The sequence below is a fragment of the Drosophila nasuta genome, chromosome 3 (genome assembly GCF_023558535.2).
Source record: "Drosophila nasuta strain 15112-1781.00 chromosome 3, ASM2355853v1, whole genome shotgun sequence".
In the NCBI taxonomy this organism is placed as follows: Eukaryota; Metazoa; Arthropoda; class Insecta; order Diptera; family Drosophilidae; genus Drosophila; species Drosophila nasuta.
The window spans coordinates 27,151,386-27,176,911 of record NC_083457.1 but is presented as its reverse complement, the minus strand read 5'-3'; the positions used below and the strand labels follow the sequence as shown (position 1 = coordinate 27,176,911).

Below are 25,526 nucleotides of genomic sequence, written 5' to 3'. Positions count from 1 at the left end.
CCTCCTGCTGATGTCTATACAGATGGGGGGATCAGTCAGTTTGCTGTCTGGCCTTGCAGCCTCATTCAAAACGTGATGATTTGTCATAATTACAAGGCGCAAAGTTGCAACTGCTGCTCGCCAAACTCGACTTCAATTGTGGGGCCTAAATCTGATGTTTCACTTGTGAAGTGGCAGGCGACGAATGGAAGGAAGGGGAGGGGGAAAGCAGGACTTTGCTGATTTGTGGGGTTGTTTGCTTTCTCGGACTGGACGGGGTTTTTATTCAAGTCATAAAAAGCCACATGTTTTCGAGCTGTGCTTGCGCTTTATTTGGCTGCGTGTTTTACAATATCTTTTTATGTGTTTATTTTTAATTTTATGATTTGAGCGGAGCACACGCAGACCAACGAAAATAGCAAACAGTGAAACAGGCACAGAAAACGCCAACAGAACTCACACAAACTCTTACAAACACAAACACAGACACACTCACACTCACATACATATACTCATGCTCTACTACATGTGTACTTTTGCACTTAACACACTTATTGTTGGGCATTTTTTCTCGTTTTTGTTTTTTTGTTTGCCACAGCCACATTGCTTTGGTGCCTTTGGCTTTGGCTTTTGCTACTTGCTTATTTTCATTTGCCTTTGGATTTGCCGTTTCTTCTCTCTTTGTTTCCGCCACCCACCCGCTCCTTCTCCCGCCGCCATCCCCTTTGCTCCTTCGTTTTCTTTGTCTTTGTGTTTCATTTCATTTGAGTTCCTGTAACGACCCCCGTGTCTCGCCGCAGAGTGTGCCGCATCCTGCCTCTCTGTCTAACGTACCCTTGCCTTTAACGCAGAGATATCGTTATTGTGTTCTCTGTGCACACATACAGATACATAAACATACACACCCCCACACACACATACAGTTAAGCACATACATACACATTGCGACACATATGACGTATACGTAATAACCTTGTAACCAAAATGTTGTTATTTCGGGCCACATTCATTGAGTGTGACTGTATGTGCGAGTGTGTGAGTGTGTGTGTGTGTGTACAGTTTTTTATTTCTCTCTTTGATGTGTGTATGTATGCGTGTGTGTGTGTGTGTGTGAGTGTGCCAAAGTTCTTGGCATTATTTGAAGTGTGCGAGTCACTTTAGCTGCTCACCTGCTCTCTCTCAGTTTCACATTTAGTCTCTTTTACTTTTTCTCTTCTTCGTCTCTGTCTCTCTCTCTTTCTCTCTTTGTATATAAGTATTTCTCCCACTCTCTCACTCTCTCTATGTCTCTCTCTTGTTCTCTTGCTGTGTGTGGCTTGGCATAATTTCTAAATTTATACTTTAAACTCGTGCCTTTATTATACTACTATAAACACATAGCCTCTTAACCGATTAATCTTAACTGTTGGTGTTAATTGTCGTGTGTTTCAAATTAAATGTTTTTTATATATTGTTCGTACATTTTATTCACATACTTTTTACACTTACCTAACATAATTAACTACAAACGGCAGTCTTTTCGTTTATTTATTACAATTTCCAGTTGATCAACATCTGAAATTAAAGTTAATTTTCAACATTTTAATTAAATTGATCAACTTCCAGTTCCATCACATTCCAAATTCCAAAACCGTAGCAATTCCACAAAAATTTCTATAGTATATCTTTAGTAAATTTCATTTCTTAGTTGAGTATGCTAGTTAAATTTTTATGAAATTGTTATGACAGTGGAATGTGAATAAATTTAGACGGTCACAAAAAAAGTTTAAATTAAAATATATTTCACTTAATTTCTTTCCAAAGAAAATTGCATATAGAATTTTTTTTTGGTTCATGAGTAGAATTAAACCCGCCTGAGTTTTAACTACAACTTAGTGCTAAAGTTTGCAACACAAATTGATGACATTATATTTTCTATACACTGCCGTTTTGGTTAATATTCTGACTATATTTTAGTTAGCATTGTACGGAATGATGTTTGAATTCTTAATTTTGCCGTTACATAATCAAAAAGTAATATAAACACTTTTACACACCTACACACAAAACACAAAGCAATTTAAACAATGACAACCAAAACAAAAAACAAAAAAAAAATAAGAAAAAAAAACAATGGAAATTTTTAAAATTATCTTAAAGCAATTAAATCGATTAACAACAACTATTAGTGAACTGTGATTTATTTAGCATACAAGAATAATTCTTTTGTCATTTTATTGCCAAAAGATGCAGATTTTTTCACGAAACTTATCGATTGTAATGGCTCCAATAATTGGCTTTTTTATATGCAAAAGAAACAAATAAAAAGAAATCAAACTAAAACTAAAACTAAAAAAAAAAAAACACTTTAAACGATGAAAGCGAGATACTTGTATTTGTTTCCAGAATTGATCATTTTCAATTACATACATCTATAACATATTTTGTTGTTGTTCTAAAAGCAAACACAAAACGAAGCAAAACAATAGAATATGCAATGACCAAAAAGGTTGAACCAAAAGTTTTAAGCAAAAATCCAAAAAAAGAACCAAACAAAAAATTAAAACAAACTTTTAAATTAAAATCGTATGCAACTATTTACAATATGCTTTTGTAATATTTTCGCACTTATAAAAAATATAAACAAAATCAGAGATTACAGCTAACCAGAAAAAAAAGTCAAAAGCTAGACGGGCTTAAAAACGAAAACTCAAAAAAAAAACAAGAAAGAAAAAGCAAACAAAATGTAGGCAAGGAAACTACTGACAAATCTCTTTGACGATAAAATGATAAAACAATTATGACCTGTATATACTTACATACGTACCTCCTAAACATCAATCTATCATATAGTATATATATATGCATATATATGAATATATACCACACTTTCTAACTGTCTCTCTCTCTCTCTCGCTCTCTTACTCTCTCTCTCTGTCTCCTCTATTTCGCTGTCGCTCTATTCATATACTTAATCGAAACAATATTTATATGTATATGTATGTGTAATCCGCATATATGTATGTATATATTTATATATCCTTATATATATATACAATCCTCTCAAGTATGTTGTTTTTATTGCGTTACTTTGCTTTACAATGTGCCCAACACACAATGAGCACAACAACAACAACTTCTAAATATACAACCACAACTACAACAACAATAACAAGAACAACAATAAAGACGAACCTCTATCTGAATGGTATTCCCAACAATGTCTCTCTATCCGGCTAACATTCAGTCAGCCCACCATTCCATACCACGCCCCCTAACTGAACAATAAAAGACTGGCCGCCTGTTGCAAAATAAAATCTATACAATATATTACTTTTTGGTTTTGTAAATAACAAGAACGCGAATATCAACTGCATTCAATTCGAAATTAAAATTAGAAATTTGAAACTAACGACGACCAAGCAACCAACAAAGTCACACACACCACACACCTACCACTCGTTGGGTTCTAGCACATTCACACACACACACACACACACACATACACACGCAAATATACATATGCCACAACAAAAACAAAAACAACAACACAGATTCCAAACACAATCCATTTGACAACTCAGCCGCAAAACACGAACTTGCGCTACAAATTCAATCAAACTCTCTCTGTTTATCTCTATCTCTGTGTCTCTCTCTCTCCTACACTCTGTCTGCCACAAAACTATTTATTGCTGTCTCTATCTATCTCTCTCTCTGTAATTCTAATTCTATCTCTGTCTATGTCACACTCACTGTCTGTCTAACTCTACTCAAATACAATATTCAAAACCTCTACATATATATATCTATGTATATATATTACAATATATATATTACATATTTTGTTTGTTTTTCACATAAACAAAAACATTAAACACACCAACAACAACAATTACAACTACAACTACTACACAGAAACAATTGTTTACAATATACTTTTGCACGTTATTTCTATAATGCATCTGAACTATATATTGTTATAAGTAATTTATGTTTCTTTCCTGCGTACAAGCAAAATACCAAATACCCAAAAATATACCATAACCATATACCAAAAATACCAAAATACCAGAATACCACAAAAACCAAGAAACAAAAAACGAAATCAGAATCCAAGCGCATTTGTATGCCTCGCCACACATGTCGTATACGAAATATTCACTTAACCAAACCAAAACTAAATAAACTAACCGAAAAACAAAAAAACCAAACGAGCAGCGGCATACACATACAGACACGCCCACATTCCACAGTAATGGGCGTACTGCACATCAGAGTGTGGCTAACACACATACACACACACATAGACATAAATACACCTCCACACTTATACACACACACACACAGTGACCCAGCCGCGTGGCCATCTCTCAAGTGACACACATTTCATGTTGCAAAAGACCCCCACTCTCTCTGTCTCTCTCTCTCTCTCACTCTCTCTGCCTCTCTCTCTCTCTCTACTATCCAGTCTCACCAACCAAAACGCCCCCTTGTTGAACTTTTAGGTGCAGTTTGCCAACAAAAAAAAAAAAAAAATGAAAATATAAAACAAACAAAGAAAATACCTATTAACAAAATAAAAACAAAGAAAAAGAAAACGAAAACAAACCTAAGAAACGAATGAATAATGAGAGTTAACTAAAAATGCTAAAGAGAAACAGAAACTTACAACTGAAACTGAAACTGAAAGTCAAATAGAGAGAATTAATCTATTATTACAAAACCTTATTGTAAATTAAGCGCAATGAGAAAAGTGTTGAATCATTTGAATTAAGTTTACAAAAAAAACATTAAAAAAAATGAAACAATTTTTATAAAACTTGTAGAAAAACAACAAAAGCAAAATAAAATATATAATTGAATTGAAATTTTTTAAGTACAAACAAAAAATATGGGGCCAAAATAGTCCGTAAGTGTTCGGGCAAAAATCGCTTTGGTTAATGTTATAAAATGTACAAAACAGAAGAAGAAACTTGTTGTTAAACCATATTTACTATATGTTAGACATTATTGAATACATCCATTACTCGTGTGTATAATTGTAGTAAATTAATAATTCACTTATCATTTAGTACAATCTCGAGTATAAGAGAAACGAAGACAACGCGTACGAAAACTACAACTACAACAAAAACTACAGTTAAACCAAAAACAAAAAAAAACAGTACACCAAGACAAGTAACCAACTACTAAAATAATAATAAATAACCTAATAATGAATAATTAACTAAAATCAACAGCGAACAACCTTAAACAAAAATGAACTAAACTCGACATCAAAATAAAAATACCAAAAAAAATACGAAAATAACAACACAAAGTTACAGTTACAGAAACAGCCACAACCAAAACAAAACAACCAATTTGAAATCGCCCATTTCAGATGTACAATAACTTCACGGGTGCCAGCGGAAGCCCCCCACTGCCAGATATCATTGGACAATACTACGGCCCAACCGGATACGGTGGAGCACCGCTCAACGGCTCGTTTGCCGCCGGTCTAAGTGGCGCCGGCTATGGCAATGCCGCCTATGAGCTGTACGGTCCATCGACGTCAACGGGTTACCTGTACGATCCGACATCGTTGGCTGCAACCGCTGCCCAGCTGTATGGACAAACGTCACCGATACGAAGACGTCGGTATAGCATTGCGGGTTTGCCATCGGCAACAATGTACAATGATGTTTATGGGTATCCAGCGCCGCCGCTGCATCAGACGAGCTCCTCAAATATTGTGAATCTGTTGAATGAGGCGCACAAATCGATATCACGCTCATCGCAGATATTGAATTTGAGCCACCAGGCCAGACAGCTGGGGCAACCGGTGACGGTGACGACACCGCTGTCCGGCCGTGTGGTCTCCAGTTATCCAACGCTGCATGCGGGCGACACATCGCCGCCATATTTGAACGATAACCTGCTGCAAATGTCGACGAGCTTCTCATCCCAGCCCAATATGTACTTCCAGCCGCAGCCGACGCAGCTGACGGCCGCTCAAAGCGCCGCTGCGGCGGCTGCACGACTGCGACCCGCCTACTCCGTATCGAATCTTGTCGCTGGCACTGGCCCTGGCTCTGGCTATCCAGGCAGCTGCAAGTACGGCGCGACGGGCTACGCGAATCCCTATCAAAGCGATCCACTCACCTCGGCCACCGGCGGCCCATATGGCCTTGGCCTCGGCGGCCTCGGCCTGGGTGCGGGCATGGGTTCGGGTCTCGGCCTGAGCGGCATGCCAGGCGGAGGCGGAGGCGGAGGCATCGGGGCCATGGGCAGCATGGGCCTGGGCCTGGGTCTGGGTCTGGGGGGTATGCCTGGGTCGGTATCACAACAGCAGCAGCGTCATCTCATGTCACACACACTGCATGCCTCAAATCCCGCCATTTCGCAGTACTATCAGCAGCACTCGCTACCGCCGACGGCCAGCTCGGCGCTGGCCTACAATCTGCATCAGCAGTTCGCCGGAACGCAACAACAGCAGCAGCAGAGTGGCCAGCAGCTGGGCCAGCCGCATTCGCATATACAGGCCTCGGTGCAGCAGCAGATGAACCCGCAGTATCAGTATCATGTGCATCAGCACCAGAACCATCTGCAAACCCATCCGCTGGCAGCGTTGGCCAACACAACCGGCCCCTTTGGCGGCACGCTGGCGAGCAGTGCTCGCGATGCCGCTGTAGCAGCTGGTGTTGGCTACGAGGGGCTGCATCATACACCGCATTCGGCACACTCGCATCTGCATTCGCATTCGCATCCGCATCCGCATCATCACCATCCGGTTGGTCTGCATGCCTCGACATACCCGCACTCGTCATACTCGCATCATCATCATCAGCAACAACAACAACACCAGCATCAGCAACATCAGCAACACCACCAGCAGCAGCAACACCAACATCACCATCACTTGCCATACTCGAAACTAGACTTAGATTACCCGAAACTGCCGCAAGAGCATAAGCGACAAGTAAGTTTTAAATTTGACGTAGACACGCTATCCCTAGATTCCTAGATAATCGATAATCGATACTACTCGTTACTCTCTCTCTCTACTCTAACAACAACATACCAACAAAATTCAACTAATACTCGTATCGCATATAGCACATGCCCATCATACAAAAAAAAAACAACTAAAAAAGAAAAAATACGTAATTCGAAAACCGAATCTGAAACTGAAGTTTGAAATCTTAAATCTAACAAATTCGGATTAATTGTTCAGCAATCTGAATCCGATAGCTAAACAATCTCTCGCTCTAATCGGAACCATATATATGTCTTTACTCAATCAAATCAAATTGAATCGAATCGAATCGAAGAGATATCTATAATGCATTTTACGCTTTCCTTCCCCACACACACCTCATAACGAAAGTTGTCAAAGGCCAACGACATTTGCAGTGTGCGGTTCTCGTATAGAACACCAATTATTATATAGTGAAAATATATATACTACGATATATACTTATATGGTATATCGACTAGGACTAGCCTAAGCATCAGATGAGTAAGAAGAAGAAGAAAAGAACTATTGTTTTCATGTGCCATTTTAAAGTAGCGAACGAAAAAACAAAAACAAGTTAAGAAAACGAAGCAAAAAAACAAAAACAAAACAAATTTTTCTATTCCTTTTTATTAGTATTATTAAAATATGGTTTCTATTCAGCTTGTTGTTGATTTCTAATATAAATTGAAATCATTGTTTTTTTTCTATATTGTTTTTTGTTTCGTTGTTTTGCATAGAGCACTCAGGGCAACTTTTCAGAGAAATTGTAAAAGAACTGTATAGAGATATTGATGAGAAATTCGTTTGAAAATTGAAATTTGAACAACTTTGCTCTTGACTCTCAAAAGTAAAAGACTGTAAATAACAACAAGAAAATAAGTGAAACTAAATGATATTTACTCATAAATGTAAAACCATTTATATATATAATTATAGTTATATACACATAACAAACCCAAGACAACAAAATGATGCAAAAATTGTTGAAATGAAATTAATATTGCAAATGTAATGAGATTTACTTTACTTTATTTGATACTCGAAGAACAAAACAAAAAACTTCAACTCGTATGTGTTAAGTTGAATTAAAGAAGCTTATATTATTACTGAAATCAAAACCTATATAAAAAAAAAAACAAAAACGAAGAGTAATCGATACTTAGATACTTAATATAGCAAATTGTTAGTGCAACTCTCTAAAGAACAAGAATTACTAAAACTACCTAAGAACTACCTATACTACCTATGTATATGTGTATGTATAAGTCGCCCTCCTCCCTTAACTCAATACACACACACTTCCAATTTAGCCAAGCCTATGCAAGGACCTCTATACCCAAATCAACCTATAACTACCTATTACCTTCTATATAATACCTACTAACTAACCTAACTAGTTAAATTACCTACTAACCTCTAGACACTCCAATTGATAAGTACTAAACAAGTTCTCGTACTCGTATTTGCATAATAAATTGTCTCAATTACTTTAATCACACCCAGCCGCTAACTTGATTCGGTCAACTGTATTTTAGTTGCGTTTTCCGGTCTAATCAACCGGACGGACTTCACTCACTCTTCCAGCAAAAGACAACAAAAAAAAAAGCAAAAAGAAAACGAAAGAAAGAAAAACGTTATCGTGTGATTAGCAATGAAGGTCAATTAAGTATATATGTAAAGATGATGAACAAATTTCTATTGTATCGTATGTAAAATCATCCAGTGAGATAGTTTTGCACCTGAGATGGGTAGGATGAGGAAAAAAAAGTAGAAGGGAAATGATATTGTATGATGAATAACAAACATCTGGCTGGATGTATTAGACTCTTTTTTTTATTGGTTTATCCTCTGGCCAGTACTCGTAGGTGTGTGTGTTTAACACAACACTGGTTGCAATTTCAATATAGTAAATCGAAAAGCAAATAAACGAAGAAGCATTCAAAATGTGTCTATGCAAATATTATACAAGAAACGTAACGAAACGAAATGAATCGAATCGAATCGAACAACACGAAAAGTAAAGTAAATAACAAAATGTATTATCTATTGTACCATGTACTATGTACGATGTTCATATATACATACATACATATATTGTATTCATTCTTATTACTTAGTATTCCAACTGAATATATTTATATAATTATACATCTATATACATATATACTATACTATATATATATATACTTATAACTAGGTGCTTTATACTTACAACTTGCAAGTTTTTCGTCTCAAAAACCGATCTCTCTTCTCTTTAATTTATCTGTTATTATTCGTGGTAGTTGTTCGGCTTCAAATTGCGTTCACAAACAAACTCTTTTTCCAATCGAATTGAATCGAATCGAATCGAATAATTTTCTCAAAGAAAGTAAAACAATTTGTTATAGCTTACTAAGTAGTTGAAATCAAAAAAGTGGAGTTACTCTAATTTGTCTTATCTAGCATACGTATAGCATAGCAAATACCAATTGTAGTTGTGCACAATCAAAATCGAAACTAGTTCGATTTGATGTGTAAGAAGAGCTATCCGTATACAATACGATGGCCAAGCAATAAATACAAACAAACAAACTATTGTTGTGTTCATAGGAATCTTTAACTAACCGAAACTAAACTAACTCGACTACCAAAAACACAAAAACAAAAAAAAACAACGTAGTGTCTTTAATTTACTCGTATTGTTTTTTTGTTTCTCCCCCTCAAGTGTAATCGCTCTCTAAAACCAAAAAGAAAAACAAAAAAGAGTCTAGTCATATAAGGAAGGATAATAAGCTTAACACTAGCCAATTGAAAGCATTTATGTCAGCAGTTGCTGTCTGTGTAAAGGACATAATTAGATAACATACGTAGATAAATATTATTTGCATCAAATCTCATAGTTAGATAGTTGACATTTTGACATTGACATTTTGTTTTCAAATTTCCCATTTTGTTAGTTTATTTCACACACTGAGAACTTTGACAAGCAGATGGCATTTAATAATATGTACGATGATGAATCTTGAATATTTATACTTAATATTATACTACGTATATAACAAACAACAGCAACAACAACAACAACAACAATATTGTATTTATAATTATAATTAATTACTACTCCAGCGATATATATATATATATACATAAATATATATTTATACACTGATTTGTATTTGTAAAACCTAATTAAGATTACTTCAGACTTAATTGAAACTTCTTTGAGCTCGAACTCGTAACTCGAATTCGATATCGAATTATCTGTTAAACTTAATCTAACTCTTAAGCATTATAAATGAACATTTCGAAAAGCAAACAATAAAATTTAACATGCGACAACCGAATGGAATAAGCCTAGTTCAGGTTCAAGTGTTACCAGCAAAGCAGCTCTAAGTGACCCCTTCTCCTAACTGACCCTCTTTACACACGCACACATAAACACACACACACATACACACACACACAGGGACACAACACTCAGTTGGGGCAACGACTTTTGCAGCCATCAATCCATATATACAATATACTCACATTGCCCAAGAACAATTTCAAAGTGTTTTGCTCGCTCGACCACTGCCACGACCACTACCACGACCACGCCCACTTCCACGCCCACACACCTTGCCCATTAAACATTGCTCATACGACATGTATAACCAGTCCACAACCCACCAACAGAATCACATTCAACACAATTGCGCCGCAATTTGCACCCCAAAGAACTAACCAACAGATTCAAGCAAAACTTTTTACACACAAAAAAAAAACTCGAAACTCTAAAAAAAAATAAAAAATATTTTAAATAAAGAAAAAAGAGCAAAAAAAAAAACAAACTAATTGTAGGCAGCAAAAGCAGCTGCGTTGTTGCTTTGCAGTTGTGATGCAATTTTTAAAATCTGGTCTGTCTTATATCTTATATCCTTTCCCAACCCGCCACTCAATCCACACAATCGACCCACAATCTCGTGCAGTTGGACGAATTCCGTCTTGAAATACAAAGAAGGGATCAAGAGATTCTGGCGATGGCGGCCAAAATGAAAACGCTCGAGGAGCAGCATCAGGTAATTGCCGCCCAATTTGCTTTGTGTTGTATCAGTAAACATAACCTTTCGTTAGGACTATCAGCGGCACATAGCGGTGCTCAAGGAGTCGCTATGTGCCAAAGAGGAGCACTACAACATGCTGCAGACGGACGTCGAGGAGATGCGCGCCCGCCTCGAGGAGAAGAACCGTCTCATCGAGAAGAAGACCCAAGGCACGCTGCAGACGGTGCAGGAGCGCAATCGCCTAACCAGCGAGCTGACCGAGCTCAAGGATCACATGGACATCAAGGATCGAAAGATTAGTGTGCTTCAGCGCAAGGTCAGAACACCACAGAAAACATTCCCTCACACTCACTCACACACACACTCCCACCTCGATCCACAGATTGAGAATCTCGAGGACTTGCTGAAGGAGAAGGACAACCAGGTGGACATGGCACGGGCTCGTCTCTCCGCCATGCAAGCTCATCACAGCAGCTCCGAGGGCGCACTCACCAGCCTCGAGGAGGCCATCGGCGACAAGGAGAAGCAAATGGCGCAGCTGCGCGAGCAACGCGATCGCGCCGAGCACGAGAAGCAGGAGGAGCGTGATCTCCACGAGCGCGAGGTGACCGACTACAAGATGAAGTTGCGCGCCGCCGAAAGCGATGTCGAGAAGCTGCAGACGCGCCTCGAGCGGGCGGTGAATGAGCGTGAGCGGCTCGAGATCAAGCTGGAGGCGTCGCAGAGCGAACTGGGCAAGTCGAAGGCGGAGCTGGAGAAGGCCACCTGCGAGATGGGACGCAGCAGCGCCGACTGGGAGTCCACGAAGCAGCGCATTGCACGGCTCGAGCTGGAGAACGAGAGGCTCAAACACGATCTGGAGCGTTCGCAGGTACTCGTGCATTATAACCGGTTTACGACTCACACAATAATCGATAATCAATCATTATTATATACTATATACCAATACATATCCATATGCCATAGTCATGTACCTAATACATATGTTATGTATGTGTTCCTCTGTGTGCAGTGTACATATAAGTAACAATCGAAAACAAAACGCTACTCTAATTTATCTAAAGTCGAATTCGATAACGATAGCGATAACCAAATATCCATTACTTTATATAAACTATTACTATATATATGCCTCTATGTGTGCCTATTATATTTACATGTACACTTACAACTACAACTATTGTAACATCTCGCATCCCCAACAACAACAACAACAACTACTACTACAACTCTACTATATCTCACTCTACTACTACTACTACTACTACTACTATATCAAATAATCAAAATAAAAAAAAACATATAGATGCAGCTAGAAGAACAAACCACACTACACAAAGTAAGCCTAATGCCAAACCTACCTACCTAACAAAAAAAAAAAACCTAATCTCGTAGTGCCTTAAGTTGTGCTCGTATCTCGTAGTACTAATCCTAAAACCTGCACCAACCCCCCGCCTCTATATCTCTCTATAGAGTCCTGTAGCTACACACCATTTTAGTTAACCCCATTTTTAGCATCTTGCATCTAGCGCCAGCAGGTTATTTATTTATTTTCCTCTTTTTTTTTGTATGAAATCCAGCAAATCCTACAAGTTTCTGTCTAAATTGAAAGCATACAAATATATATAGTATAACATCCGAATTGAGCAACAGAAACTTAAAGGTCAGCTCGCTTAGCTCGTTAGCACCAGCTACTAATCACCTGTCCTAGCCATTTCACACCTCCCACTCTCTCTCTCTCTCTCTCTCGCTTTAGCACCATTTTAGTCGGGTCAACAAAACATGAGCACCTGCCCAGCACTTAGCACTCTCAGTATTCAGTATTCACTATTCACCATAAACACCCATACTATATACAGTATTCAGTACTTCGTATTCAGTATTCACGAGGTTTTGATTTAATCTCAATTACACTTACACGATTACAAATTGAAGTGCATAACTCAAGTGTAGTCACTGTATGGTAACGAAGGATATCTAAGGGGGTGGGGAAAAAGGGAATATGTAAGCATCATCACCCTTTTGAATTAAGTATGCCCATGCAATGTCTCTATTTGTATTTGGTTTAATTGACGCTGAACATGCATATATCGTATTGTATATCGTACTTTACAGAATGTACAAAAGTTAATGTTCGAAACGGGCAAAATATCGGTAAGTTGGCCAAAACTGAACGAACTTGGCCACCCAGTAGATGTTTAGTAGTTTGTCAGCTAATTTGCATAATCGCTCACTGCGCTAGACAACAAAAAAAAAAAAACAAACAACAAAATATATCTTAGTACACATTGAAATTGCCATCAATTTGAATTGTGAAATGTTAATGCTCAACATTAAGTATACGCCATGTTGACACTGTACAAAGTGCTTATTTGTTAGGCTGCCAACGAAGCTTAGTGAGAAGAGTTGAATAGTTCTAAATATCAATATAACATATATTGTATTATATTAAAGAGAACCGAAATGAAAACGAATGAAAACAAAAATGTTCAAAGCGTTAAATGCACTTTAAATCACCCAAAGCTTATCTTATAAACGAAAAATCCCAAATCAAACTCATGCTCATTAATCAATCAGATCTACAAACAGACAATAAACTTTATATGCACATTACGTATACGCATCGTATGCCATTCTGTTTGCTTTCCTGCTGGACTCAACAAAAATTTGCTAATCTTTTTTATATATATTTTCAATGTTTGTGCTGTTAATGCTCGGTAGTTGCACTTTTTGTACTGTTTATTGCACCCATTTTGATTACCTAATACTAATTGTGTTGTTTCTCGTTTTCGTCTCTGCGAAAAGACAACGTTTGGCCGCACCACAATGACGACGTCCCAGGAGCTGGATCGAGCGCAGGAGCGTGCCGACAAGGCGTCTGCCGAGCTGCGTCGCACGCAGGCTGAGCTGAGAGTGACACAGGTACGATTCGCCATTCATTACCATCCTAAGAAACCCAACATTATACTCCAAAAATATACTATATATACAATCTATATACATATGCATATACTATATATATATATATATACTCGTATCGGAGTGCTCTTTAGTTAGTTGTCTGCGTGTTTAACTATGCGTATTCGTAATATTCGTATTCGTACGAAGTCTCAAGCAAGATTTCATGTCTCTGTGTGCGTGTGCTATAACAGTCTCGATTGGTTCGATCGATCCATGAACTATACACGATATACAATATAAATAAATATATCTATATAATCGTATACTCGTACCTCTGCATACTTGTGTATACTACTTTCTACTGCATCAAAGTCTAAATATCTTTCTCTCTATTTCTAAGTTTCACAAACATTCAGCTGTCTCATTGGTGGCACAACAACCACAACACAAGCACACTCAACCAGATACACACACACACGCGCGCACACCAACACACACTCACACAAGCGCACACATTTGCACCAGCAAATCAATCACATTTGAGTGTATATAAAATTCAATGAGCAAATAGCAAAAGTGACTCGCCCAAAAATATGAAGAGAATTAATATCAAATATTCGATTTGACAAACTTGAAAATCATTAATGATTAATCGTATATCGATAATGCTAGTTAATGACGTAGAATCGATCGATGCTAGCCTAGAAGCAACTTGTTATTGCCTATTTGTAAAATATAAACAAAGTTTTAATTGCCTTATTTAATCTTTACTCTTTTAGCTTTAACGTAAAAGTAAAAGAAAAAGAAAGAAAAAATATTAACGAATCTTATAATAAATAAAATATTTTTTAATATCTTGCTGTTGAACAATGTATACTAAAACCTAAACTCTATCTAAACCGTTGTGCTTACATTCATTTTCTATAGGGCGAAACTGAAAAACGTTTTGTGAGTAAATGCTTATAAACCAAAACATAAACAAACAAACAAACTAACAAATACAACCAACACACACAACAAACAAGATTTTTAGTAACAAGATACAGCAACTAAAACATTTGATACCAAATTCAATATAACAAAACTAATCAATCAATCGACATAGAACTCGCATCTGACCATTCCAAAAAAAAAACTAACTCTTAACTATGCTGAATAGTTGCCATCTGAATGTGCCATCCAATTATTGTCATGTGTTTTATTTACTGTACAGTTCTAACTACTCGTATCTTGCATTCGCCTAAACTAACCTACATATACTTATACTACTTCTGCCTATACATATGCATACTACACACATACTATATATAAAATAAACACGTTTACATCCATTGACATTGTATAAAGAACGCTTTCTCATCTCTCCCACATCGATTGGAAACTGAGTTTCGAGTGTGTGTTCCCTCTGCATGATTCGTGTGTACTTTACTCAAAAAGTCCCAAATCCCCACACAAATCCAGCAATGATAAAACAAAAACGAATCTAGAAAGGGAATTGAATATACATTTTAATCTCTGAAAAATGTGTCGACTTGAAGAAGTTCTGACACAATGATGTCTGAGTTCTTCATCGACTACTTTTAATCTTTCGCATTGGCAATTCTCTTTTGAATAGCTGATATGACAAAAGTACCCAAGGTATTACCTGTAAAACTTTGTCGTACATAGAAAACTCCGAACAGGTCTCGAAGCCATTTGCAACGTGACTTGGGCAACTGTTTTTGAAGAGCTTCAGCAAAAGTTATAAAACTTTCGCTTGATTTACCTAAGCTGTTAATTTCATGTACTCCCACACACACACACACATCTGTACATTTATCACACACACACATACAGTTTGCCAAAAAAGTCTTTTCCTTACTTTACCTTAAGTCTTGTAGCTTTTGCTCTATTCAAACACAAACACACACACACACCCACATACACATTTATGCACACATACTTTTGTCTTCGTGTTGTTGCACCCAAGCGCCACCTATCGCTGTCAGTTTGCAAAAGGGCAGCATCATTGCCTGCTCTCTCTCTCTCTGTGTCTGTCAGTCGCCGTTTCCACCAACCGCCTTTGCCTTCGCCTTCGCCTTCGCCTTCGCCTCAACCCATCTTCCATTTGAGTCATTGTCAATTCGCTTTTGTGCTCAGTCTCTCGCAGCATAAATCGCTCGCTCGCTCTAGAAGTTGTTATCGTAATCGTAATCTTAATCGTAATCGTAATCGTTATCGTACTCTTTTCGTAATCGTTATCGTATATTATCTTTAAGTATTCGTACTTGTTGTTTACCTTTGTTTTGTGTCTGCCAAACAAGACAGACCTTCAATCAAATCAAATCAAATCAGACAATCAGTCAGTCAGACAATCAGTCAGTCAGACAGTCAGTCAGTCAATCAGTCCATCATTTAAGACCATGCTCACGTGGTGCCTGTAAATAATATCCGTATCCATATCCAATTTACCCTCCAACCAAATTCTGAATGAACAACAATCAACCCAACAACCGAACAACAACAACTACCAACCACAACAATCGATAACGATAACTCCGCAATTCGATAATGAGCAGTCGGACGCCGAGCGTGCACGCGAAGAAGCCGCTGCCCTGCAAGAGAAACTGGAAAAGAGCCAGGGCGAAGTCTATCGACTCAAGGCGAAACTGGAGAACGCCCAAGGCGAGCAAGAGAGTCTGCGCCAGGAGCTGGAGAAGGCCCAGAGCGGCGTCTCTCGCATACACGCCGATCGCGATCGGGTAGGCCATATACCATTTAGTACTCTCTTAGCTAGTTACCAATTCCCCCACCAAAAACCCCAAAACTAAAACAAACAACCATCCTCCTCCTCCTTCAATCGCTTCACTGCGCACACAGGCGTTCTCCGAGGTCGAGAAGATCAAGGAGGAAATGGAGCGCACTCAGGCAACGCTCGGCAAATCGCAGCTGCAGCATGAGAAGCTGCAGAATTCGCTGGACAAGGCACAGAACGAGGTCGATCATCTGCAGGACAAGCTCGACAAGGCGGGCGCCGAGAATCGACGGCTCGTCCTCGAAAAGGAGAAGCTCACCTACGACTACGACAATCTGCAGTCGCAGCTTGACAAGGCTCTCGGCCAGGCGGCTCGCATGCAGAAGGAGCGCGAAACTCTCACTCTGGACACGGATCGCATTCGCGAGAAACTTGAGAAGACGCAGGTATGCAGGTTGCCCCCTTACCTCCCACCCACCCTTTTAGCCCAATCAACACACTCTACTCACTATCTATCACTCTCTGTCTAATAAGCTGTAACAACAACTAACCCAAGACAAACAAACACACATCTAAACACCACAGAACGAGCCTTGCAACAACAACAATAACAACAACAAACTCATGCGTAGATCGATGTCTGTGAACTGTAATTGTAATGTGTTGTGATTACCCCCTCAAAACTGCCTCGCCCCCGCCCGAAACACTAACTGCCCCCCAAAATAATCCCTTATAGCTGTATATACAAAACATGCCCAGTCACAAGCCACCCCCTACGATGCACTGAAAGAAAAGCAAGTGCAACCTGGGAAATGATTAGGAACATTTCTGTGTATCTGAACAATTTTTGAAGTAGTTTCAAAATATTTACATAAGTTTAAATTTGACTATTATACTTATATTACATATAATTCATTTCAAAGGATATTATTAAAAATAATTAATCATAATATTTATCTCATTATTTCATGTAAAGGGAACATCTATTTTTGAAAACAAATCGAATAGAAGAGTATTTTATTTAATGAATATTATTTATTTATTTTATTTTAATTTTTTTAATATATTTGAATTAATATTTCTTCACTTTAATTTTTTTGATATTTATTTATTATTATTTTTTTTTTATTTGTATTTTTCAGTTTTTTATATTGGGTTCATATCTGTTTTTGAATGAAAAATATTATAAACACATTATTATTTTTTTAAATAATTCTATTTAATTGTAATTTCAAATGTAATTTATCAGGTTGTCAAACTTTTATTTATATTTAAAACGATATTTTACAAATTTAATGATTAATAAAATATTTCTCTCCTAAATATTATTTATATTTCGCAAAATAATTAAGAAATTTAGGCATAATTTTTCAAATGTTCTCTCTGGAGCACATATTATTAATATTAATTATTTATATTTCTCAAAAGAATTTATAAATTTAGGTTTAATTTTCAAAACCTTTCCCCCGAAGCAGAAGCTTGCTTTTTGTTCAGTATCAACACACGATTATCGCATTCAAAGACACATACTAACACGCATCATAAATACATATACTAAACATATATATCTACTATATATAAATGTACTTCCTACGCATACATATAAGTATATCTATCTTTCAAACTGTCTGTGCCATGCGTGTGTATTCCCATGCATCCCACAAATGATACTACTACTACTACAACTACCATGAATGAATATTATGAAATGAACAAATCGAAAACAAACACACATAACAGATGCAGCTAGCGCGCATACAGAAGGAGCGGGATCAGTTCTCCGATGAACTGGAGACGCTCAAGGAGCGCTCGGAGTCATCGCAGACGCTGCTGATGAAGGCCGCTCGCGATCGGGAGGCGATGCAAACCGATTTGGAAGTGTTGAAGGAGCGCTACGAGAAATCGCATGCCATACAACAAAAATTGCAGGTAATTTGATGACCCATCAACAAAAGCAACCAAAAAGATTGACTCACAAAATACTCATGAGAGAGGTACTACATGCACTCACATAAATGCTTTCCAATTGGCTCGATATATACTATACTCTATGCTATATACTATAACTATCAAAATACTAAAAAAAAAACTGCATACTCTAAACTAACCAAAATATACTATAATCGCATGACAACTGAAACTGAACCAGTGAATTGGCTGTTTGTAAATTATTGTAGCTTCGTTAAAAAAATAATAAAAAAAAAAACACTCACGCTTTTGACCATCAGGTCACATCGACTGCTCTATACCCTGTACTCAAATTCCACTCACTACTTTCTCTCTGTGTGTGTTTGCAGATGGAGCGTGACGATGCTGTCACCGAGGTGGAGATACTCAAGGAGAAGCTGGACAAGGCTCTCTACGCCAGCCAGAAACTGATCGACGAGAAGGACACCTCGAACAAGGAGTTCGAGAAGATGCTCGAGAAATACGATCGTGCTCAAAACGAAATCTATCGTCTGCAGTCGCGTTGCGACACCGCCGAAGCGGATCGTGCCCGTCTCGAGGTGGAGGCCGAACGCTCCGGTTTGGCGGCATCGAAGGCACGCGAGGATCTGCGCAAGCTGCAGGACGAGAGCACACGGTTGCAGGAGGCCTGCGATCGTGCTGCACTGCAGCTGAGTCGCGCCAAGGAGTGCGAGGATAATGCACGCAGCGAACTCGAGCACAATCGCGATCGCTTCGACAAACTGCAGACGGACATTCGACGCTCGCAGGGCGAGAAGGAGCACTTCCAGTCCGAGCTGGAGCGTGTCACCTACGAGCTGGAGCGCGCACATGCTGCGCAGACCAAGGCGGGCGCCAGTGTCGAGGCGGCCAAGGAGGAGGCCGCTCACTATGCCGTCGAGTTGGAGAAGATGCGTGAACGCTATGAGAAGAATCAGGTAGAGCTGCGCAAGCTGCAGGACACCGATACGTTTGGCCGCGAGACGCGACGTCTCAAGGAGGAGAACGAGCGGCTGCGCGAGAAGCTGGACAAGACGCTGATGGAGCTGGAGACGATACGCGGCAAGTCGCAGTACGAGTCGGAGTCGTTTGAGAAGTACAAGGACAAGTACGAGAAGATCGAGAACGAGATCCAGAACATGGAGTCCAAGCTGCACGAGACGAGCCTACAGCTGGAGCTGTCCAAGGGCGAGGTGGCCAAACTGCTGGCGAATCAGGACAAGCAGCGCAGCGAACTGGAGCGTGCGCACATTGAGCGGGAGAAGGCGCGCGACAAGCACGAGAAACTGCTGAAGGAGGTCGATCGTTTGCGCCTGCAACAGTCCTCGGTGAGCCCCGGCGAGCCGGTGCGTTCGTCCGCCTCGATGTCGATCTCGGCGGGCGAGCGACAGGAGATCGATCGGCTGCGTGATCGCCTCGAGAAGGCGCTGCAGTCGCGCGATGCTACCGAACTGGAGGCCGGTCGCTTGGCCAAGGAACTGGAGAAGGCACAAATGCATTTGGCCAAACAGCAGGAGAACACCGAGTCCACGCGCATCGAATTCGAGCGCATGGGCGCCGAACTGGGACGTCTCCACGATCGCCTCGAGAAATCCGAATCAGAGAAGGAGACGTTGCGTCAGACAAGTCGCAATGCTGGTGCTGCTGGTGGTGCTGGTGCCAATCCGCAGCTGGAGAAGCACGTGCAGAAGCTGGAGAGCGACATCAAGCAGCTGGCCATGGAGCGAGAGCAGCTGGTGCTGCAGCTGGAGAAGAGCCAGGAGATACTGATGAACTTCCAGAAGGAGCTGCAGAATGCCGAAACGGAATTGCAAAAGACACGCGAGGAGAATCGCAAGCTGCGCAACGGCCATCCCGTGGCGCCAGCGGCTCCCGCCGAGATTCAGGCCATGCAGAAGGAGATCCAAGTGCTGCAGCAGAAGCTGCAAGAGTCCGAGCGCGCCTTGTCCGCCGCTGGACCATCAGGGCAGCAGGGAGCGGCCGCAGCAGCGGGCGCTAGTCGCGAGGAGATCGAACAGTGGCGCAAGGTCATCGAACAAGAGAAGAACCGCGCCGACATGGCTGACAAGGCGGCCCAGGAGATGCACAAGCGCATACAGGTGAGTTCGAAGAAGTAATCTAAAGATCTATATCTACAACATCACTCTTAACTCCCCAGCTGATGGACCAACACATCAAGGATCAGCACGCCCAGATGCAAAAGATGCAGCAGCAGATGTCGCAGATGACACAGCAACAACAGCAACAGGCGGCAGCGCAGCAGCAACAAAATGCCGCAGCTGCAGCCAGCGGCGTCGATGCCAAGGAGCTTGAGAAGGTCAAAGGTGAACTGCAAGCTGCGTGCACGGAGCGCGATCGCTTCCAGCAGCAGCTGGAGCTGCTTGTGCAAGAGCTGGAAAAGAGTCAGGTGAGCCAACAAACCTACAACCGAAAATAAGCGTCCTACTTTTAAGTATATAATTCCTAAATCAGTAAAAATTATTTCAAAAGCTACTACAAAAATTAAAAGTCAACAAGAAAATGTCTCAATAAAAAATACAGAACGATTATAAGGTAGCCATGCTTGTAAATCTATAAGAAATAATTTAAAAAAGTGTTTTTTTCATTGCTTATATTGAAATTTTAAGAAAGTCGATAATAATCCATTGTTTTAGTAAGGAAACAACAATTAAATGTTCAATTATATTTAAATCTTTCATACATACCGAACTAATATTCACAGAAAATACTAAAATGTCCAGGAAGTAGATTAGTAAGGTTCAAACAATTAAATTTTCAATAACATTTAAATCTTTAAAATAGAAAATACTAAAATATCAAGAAAGTCGAATAAGGTTGAAACAATTAAATTTTCAATTACATTTAAACCTTTAAAATATACCAATGTCATATTCATAGAAAATACTAAAATATCAAGTTTAAAACAATTAAATTTTCAATTACATGTTAACCTTTAAAATATACCGAATCAATATCCATAGAAAATACTAAAATATCAAGAAAGAAAGAAAGAAAGAAATATCAATTAAGTTTAAAACAATTAAATTTTTAATTACATTTAAACCTCTAAAATAGTGAATTCATAGTATTCATAGAAAATACTAAAATATACCATATCCTATATTTTGTATAAATATACCATAAGCTATATTTGGTATAAATATACCATAATCTATATATGGTATAAATATACCATAATCTATATTTGGTATAAATATACCAAAATCTTTATTTGGCATAAATATACCATATGTTATATTTGGTATATATAATAATATACTATTATTATATTCACATTCATCATAATTGAATACCACTTCCTCACCCACTTTACAGATGTCCAATCAGGAGCAGGCCAAGCAACTGCAGACGGCGCAGCAGCAGGTGCAACAACTGCAACAGCAGGTTCAAACGTTGCAACAGCAAATGCAACAGCTGCAACAAGCGGGCAGTGCGGGCGCGGCGGCCACAGATGTGCAACGCCAGCAGCTGGAGCAGCAGCAAAAGCAGCTGGAAGAGGTGCGCAGGCAGATCGACAACCAGGCCAAGGCCACCGAAGGCGAGCGCAAGATCATCGACGAGCAGCGCAAACAGATCGAGGCCAAGCGCAAGGACATCGAGGACAAGGAGAAGAAAATGGCCGAATTCGATGTGCAGCTGCGCAAGCGAAAGGAACAAATGGATCAACTGGAGAAATCACTGCAGACCCAAGGAGGAGGCGCCGCGGCAGCTGGCGAGCTCAACAAGAAGCTCATGGACACGCAACGGCAACTCGAAGCGTAAGTTTTAGGCGATAAACAGCATTTAGCTGAACCAAAACTAATTTGCAATTCATTTGCAGTTGCGTCAAAGAGCTGCAGAACACAAAAGAGGAGCACAAGAAGGCGGCAACAGAGACAGAGCGACTGCTGCAGTTGGTACAAATGTCGCAAGAGGAGCAGAACGCCAAGGAGAAGACCATCATGGATTTGCAACAGTGAGTAGACTTCATAGAGAAAAGATACAACTCATAATAAATGCAATCATTAAGAAATTCAAAATTCAATAATAAATGCAATCACTAAGAAATTTAATAATTTAGATTAGCTTAGAATAGAGATGGTATCATTAAGAAATTTAATCATTTAGAATAGAAAAAATTGAATGGAAAGAAAAGAAACTATTTTCACTTCTAACGAAATAATTAAGAAACTAAATAATTTATAATAGGAAGAGTTGAAAGAAAATTATGCTAAAAAGAACAGATTAGAGTAGAAAAAGTTTAATACAATCATAAGGAAATTCAATAATTCAGATTAGTTTACAATGAAAATTAAATCATTACGAAATTCAAATATTTAATTAAATTTAATGCAAAGAAAACAAACTATTTCCACTTCTAACTTTTAATAATTCTTAAACGAAATAATTTAGAAACTAAATAATTTATAATAACAGATTAGAATAAAAAAAGTTGAATGAAAAGATTTCAACTTTTCGCAACTATTATACACAATTAAGAAAATATTTGCACTTAAACTTTTCACAACTCCTAACAAACATAATTAAGAAACTAAATAATTTAGAAGAGGATATAATGAAGAGTGCTACAAGGCAAATAACTTTCCACAAAACAAAAACAAGTAAGAAAGCTACAGTCGAGTGTACTCGACTGTGAGATACCCGCTACCCATTTCGAATAAAAGAAATATATTCTACCTTCTTCTACCCTATGGGTAGCGGGTATAAAATTGAATAATAAAGAATACACAAAATTTAGAATAGGAAAAGTTGAAAGAAACAACATCTACGAAGAAAAGATTTCCTCTCATATTACATACAATATTTAAAATTCTTTATAACTATTACCATTGCAGAGCCTTAAAGATCGCTCAAGCCAAAGTCAAACAAGCACAAACACAGCAACAGCAAGCGGACGTAAGTTGAAAGAATTAATTGCAATTTACTAATAGACTAACTTATTTCAATATATCATTCAACATTTCAGGCTGGTCCCGCTGGCTTCTTGAAGAGCTTCTTCTAAAGAGAAACAGCAACAGAACCCACAATATTAACAAAAGAAGAAGAAGACGAAGAATGAATATTTACAAAGCAAATAGAACAAGAAGAAAAAAAACAAAAGATGAAAAGAAAATGAAAAAAAAAAAACACAAAAACAAGAACAACAACAGCACTGTCTACTACTTTGTATACTACCGATACCGATACCGATACCGATAACAATACCGACTATGCAGTATTTCTTCAACTACTATGTACCACACACACTTACACACACACATATTCTATATACACAAAGAAACACACACACAGACACGAACACAGACACATTTGTAAATGACATATGTAAATGCAAGCAAATTATTTGATATTTATTGTATTGTAATTAGGTTGCCGCTATACTCAAATTATGGATGCATTTATGTAAATGTCAGTCAGAACGTAACGCGTCACGTAACGACGTTACGTAATTATTGTAACTCTCTCGAACTTACAACTTAACTCTATGTATACCCTTAAATGCCACACTCTTACGTATACTCTATCTCTAAAAACGCTCTCGCTATCTTTCTCTTTCTCACACACACCACGCTACAGCAGACACGTCATCTCTATATAGTATATAAATATACTATTTGTCTCGCTTTACACTCCACACACTCAATTTCCTCCCCTATTTCTTCTCTGGCTGTCTCGCTGTCTAGTTAACTGTTGACATGATCATTTTTGTACATTTTCGATCGATGCGCTGAAAAGTCGACTACACTTTCCCGGCAAACGAAATTGCAGTTCACACGATCTGCGTTCTCACGATTGTGAGACATTTTCGTGACATTCAATAGTTTCACTCTCGGCACAGCTCTGCAAAAAAAAAAAAAAAGAAATTTGCACGTTTGATAAGGAAAATCCCATCATTAGTTTTGCATACGGCGCGAATGTGATTCACAATAACCAAAATAAATAAAAGAAAAAACAAAAACCAAATGAAAACATCAAAGAGAAAACTAATGCAAAATGAATAATAAATTATTTAATATACATAAATTATACTACATATAAATTGTTAGGCGCTGACGACGTATACATAATTATTAAAATACATATTTGTAGTTATCGATATGCTAGCCTCTGTTATAGTTAGTTAAATCTGAACAATTGACGATGATGATGAAGATGAAGATGAAGAACGAAATCATATGCATACATCCCACATACATACATACATACATACATAATTACATGCATACACTGTACATACAGCATAGACGCATTTATCGCAATCGAACAATATGAATACAAATATACAAAAATAAAACAAATAATAATAATAATAATACAAATAAAAAGTAGAGCAATAATTTATACTAAATATAACCCACAATACGATACGATATCTATATATATACGATTATCTGTATATTGTAGCTACTTGTATGAGCATTACGAGTATAATATTCTATTGCGTAGCCTTTAGCCGTGTACCAAAGAACAAGGAAGAAACACAACAAACAACAACCGACAAAAAAAAGAAAGAAAAGAAATCAAGATGAAGAACAACAAAGAAAATAACAAATAATATATACAAAAAATATGCCTATAAATTCGAATTATTCAAATAAAAATAAACTATTGAAATTGGAAATCTATTTTAATTAGTTAAATATACATACATCTATCAGACTACAAACACATGAATATCCCTAGAGAAAAGTAACTAGATCAATTTCAACTCTGGTCTCACCGCATTCTACTCTCCAAACTCTAAACTCTACACTCTCTTGCTGTGAATGAGCTTTGAAGCGACTCTCTCACGGTCGATAACTCTCAAAAGGTGTTATTGTTACACTCATATATAGTATTATATGTATATCCGAGAATAATATTTAAATTTCTTATTGTTTATTATCTTTATTGAAATATATACATTTTTATCACTGCCAGCGAAGTTTGGAATTATGCG

General features: G+C 38.3%; 1 protein-coding gene across 22 annotated transcripts in view; it reads left to right on the top strand.

Annotated features, from left to right (window-relative positions):
• Window positions 1-24,588, top strand: part of LOC132793323 (trichohyalin) — a 44,066-nt gene extending 19,478 nt beyond the window's left edge. For 4 of the 22 annotated variants that reach the window (XM_060803135.1, XM_060803143.1, XM_060803133.1 and 1 more), the window contains 16 exons: window positions 5,342-6,919; window positions 10,909-10,998; window positions 11,054-11,299; window positions 11,366-11,854; window positions 13,099-13,137; window positions 13,789-13,905; window positions 14,812-14,832; window positions 16,443-16,625; window positions 16,744-17,064; window positions 18,359-18,547; window positions 18,916-20,664; window positions 20,724-20,972; window positions 21,902-22,344; window positions 22,407-22,541; window positions 23,422-23,482; window positions 23,553-24,588. In XM_060803135.1, coding sequence (XP_060659118.1) covers window positions 5,342-6,919; window positions 10,909-10,998; window positions 11,054-11,299; window positions 11,366-11,854; window positions 13,099-13,137; window positions 13,789-13,905; window positions 14,812-14,832; window positions 16,443-16,625; window positions 16,744-17,064; window positions 18,359-18,547; window positions 18,916-20,664; window positions 20,724-20,972; window positions 21,902-22,344; window positions 22,407-22,541; window positions 23,422-23,482; window positions 23,553-23,588 — 5,946 coding nt within the window. In that variant the 3' untranslated portion in view covers window positions 23,589-24,588. Of the gene's footprint in view, window positions 1-5,030; window positions 6,920-10,908; window positions 10,999-11,053; window positions 11,300-11,365; window positions 11,861-12,289; window positions 12,323-13,098; window positions 13,138-13,788; window positions 13,906-14,811; window positions 14,833-16,442; window positions 16,626-16,743; window positions 17,065-18,358; window positions 18,548-18,915; window positions 20,665-20,723; window positions 20,973-21,901; window positions 22,345-22,406; window positions 22,542-23,421; window positions 23,483-23,552 lie in introns of all 22 variants that reach the window. The other 18 variants (XM_060803147.1, XM_060803148.1, XM_060803154.1 and 15 more) reach the window with 16 other exon arrangements.
• The last annotated feature ends 938 nt before the right edge of the window (window positions 24,589-25,526 follow it).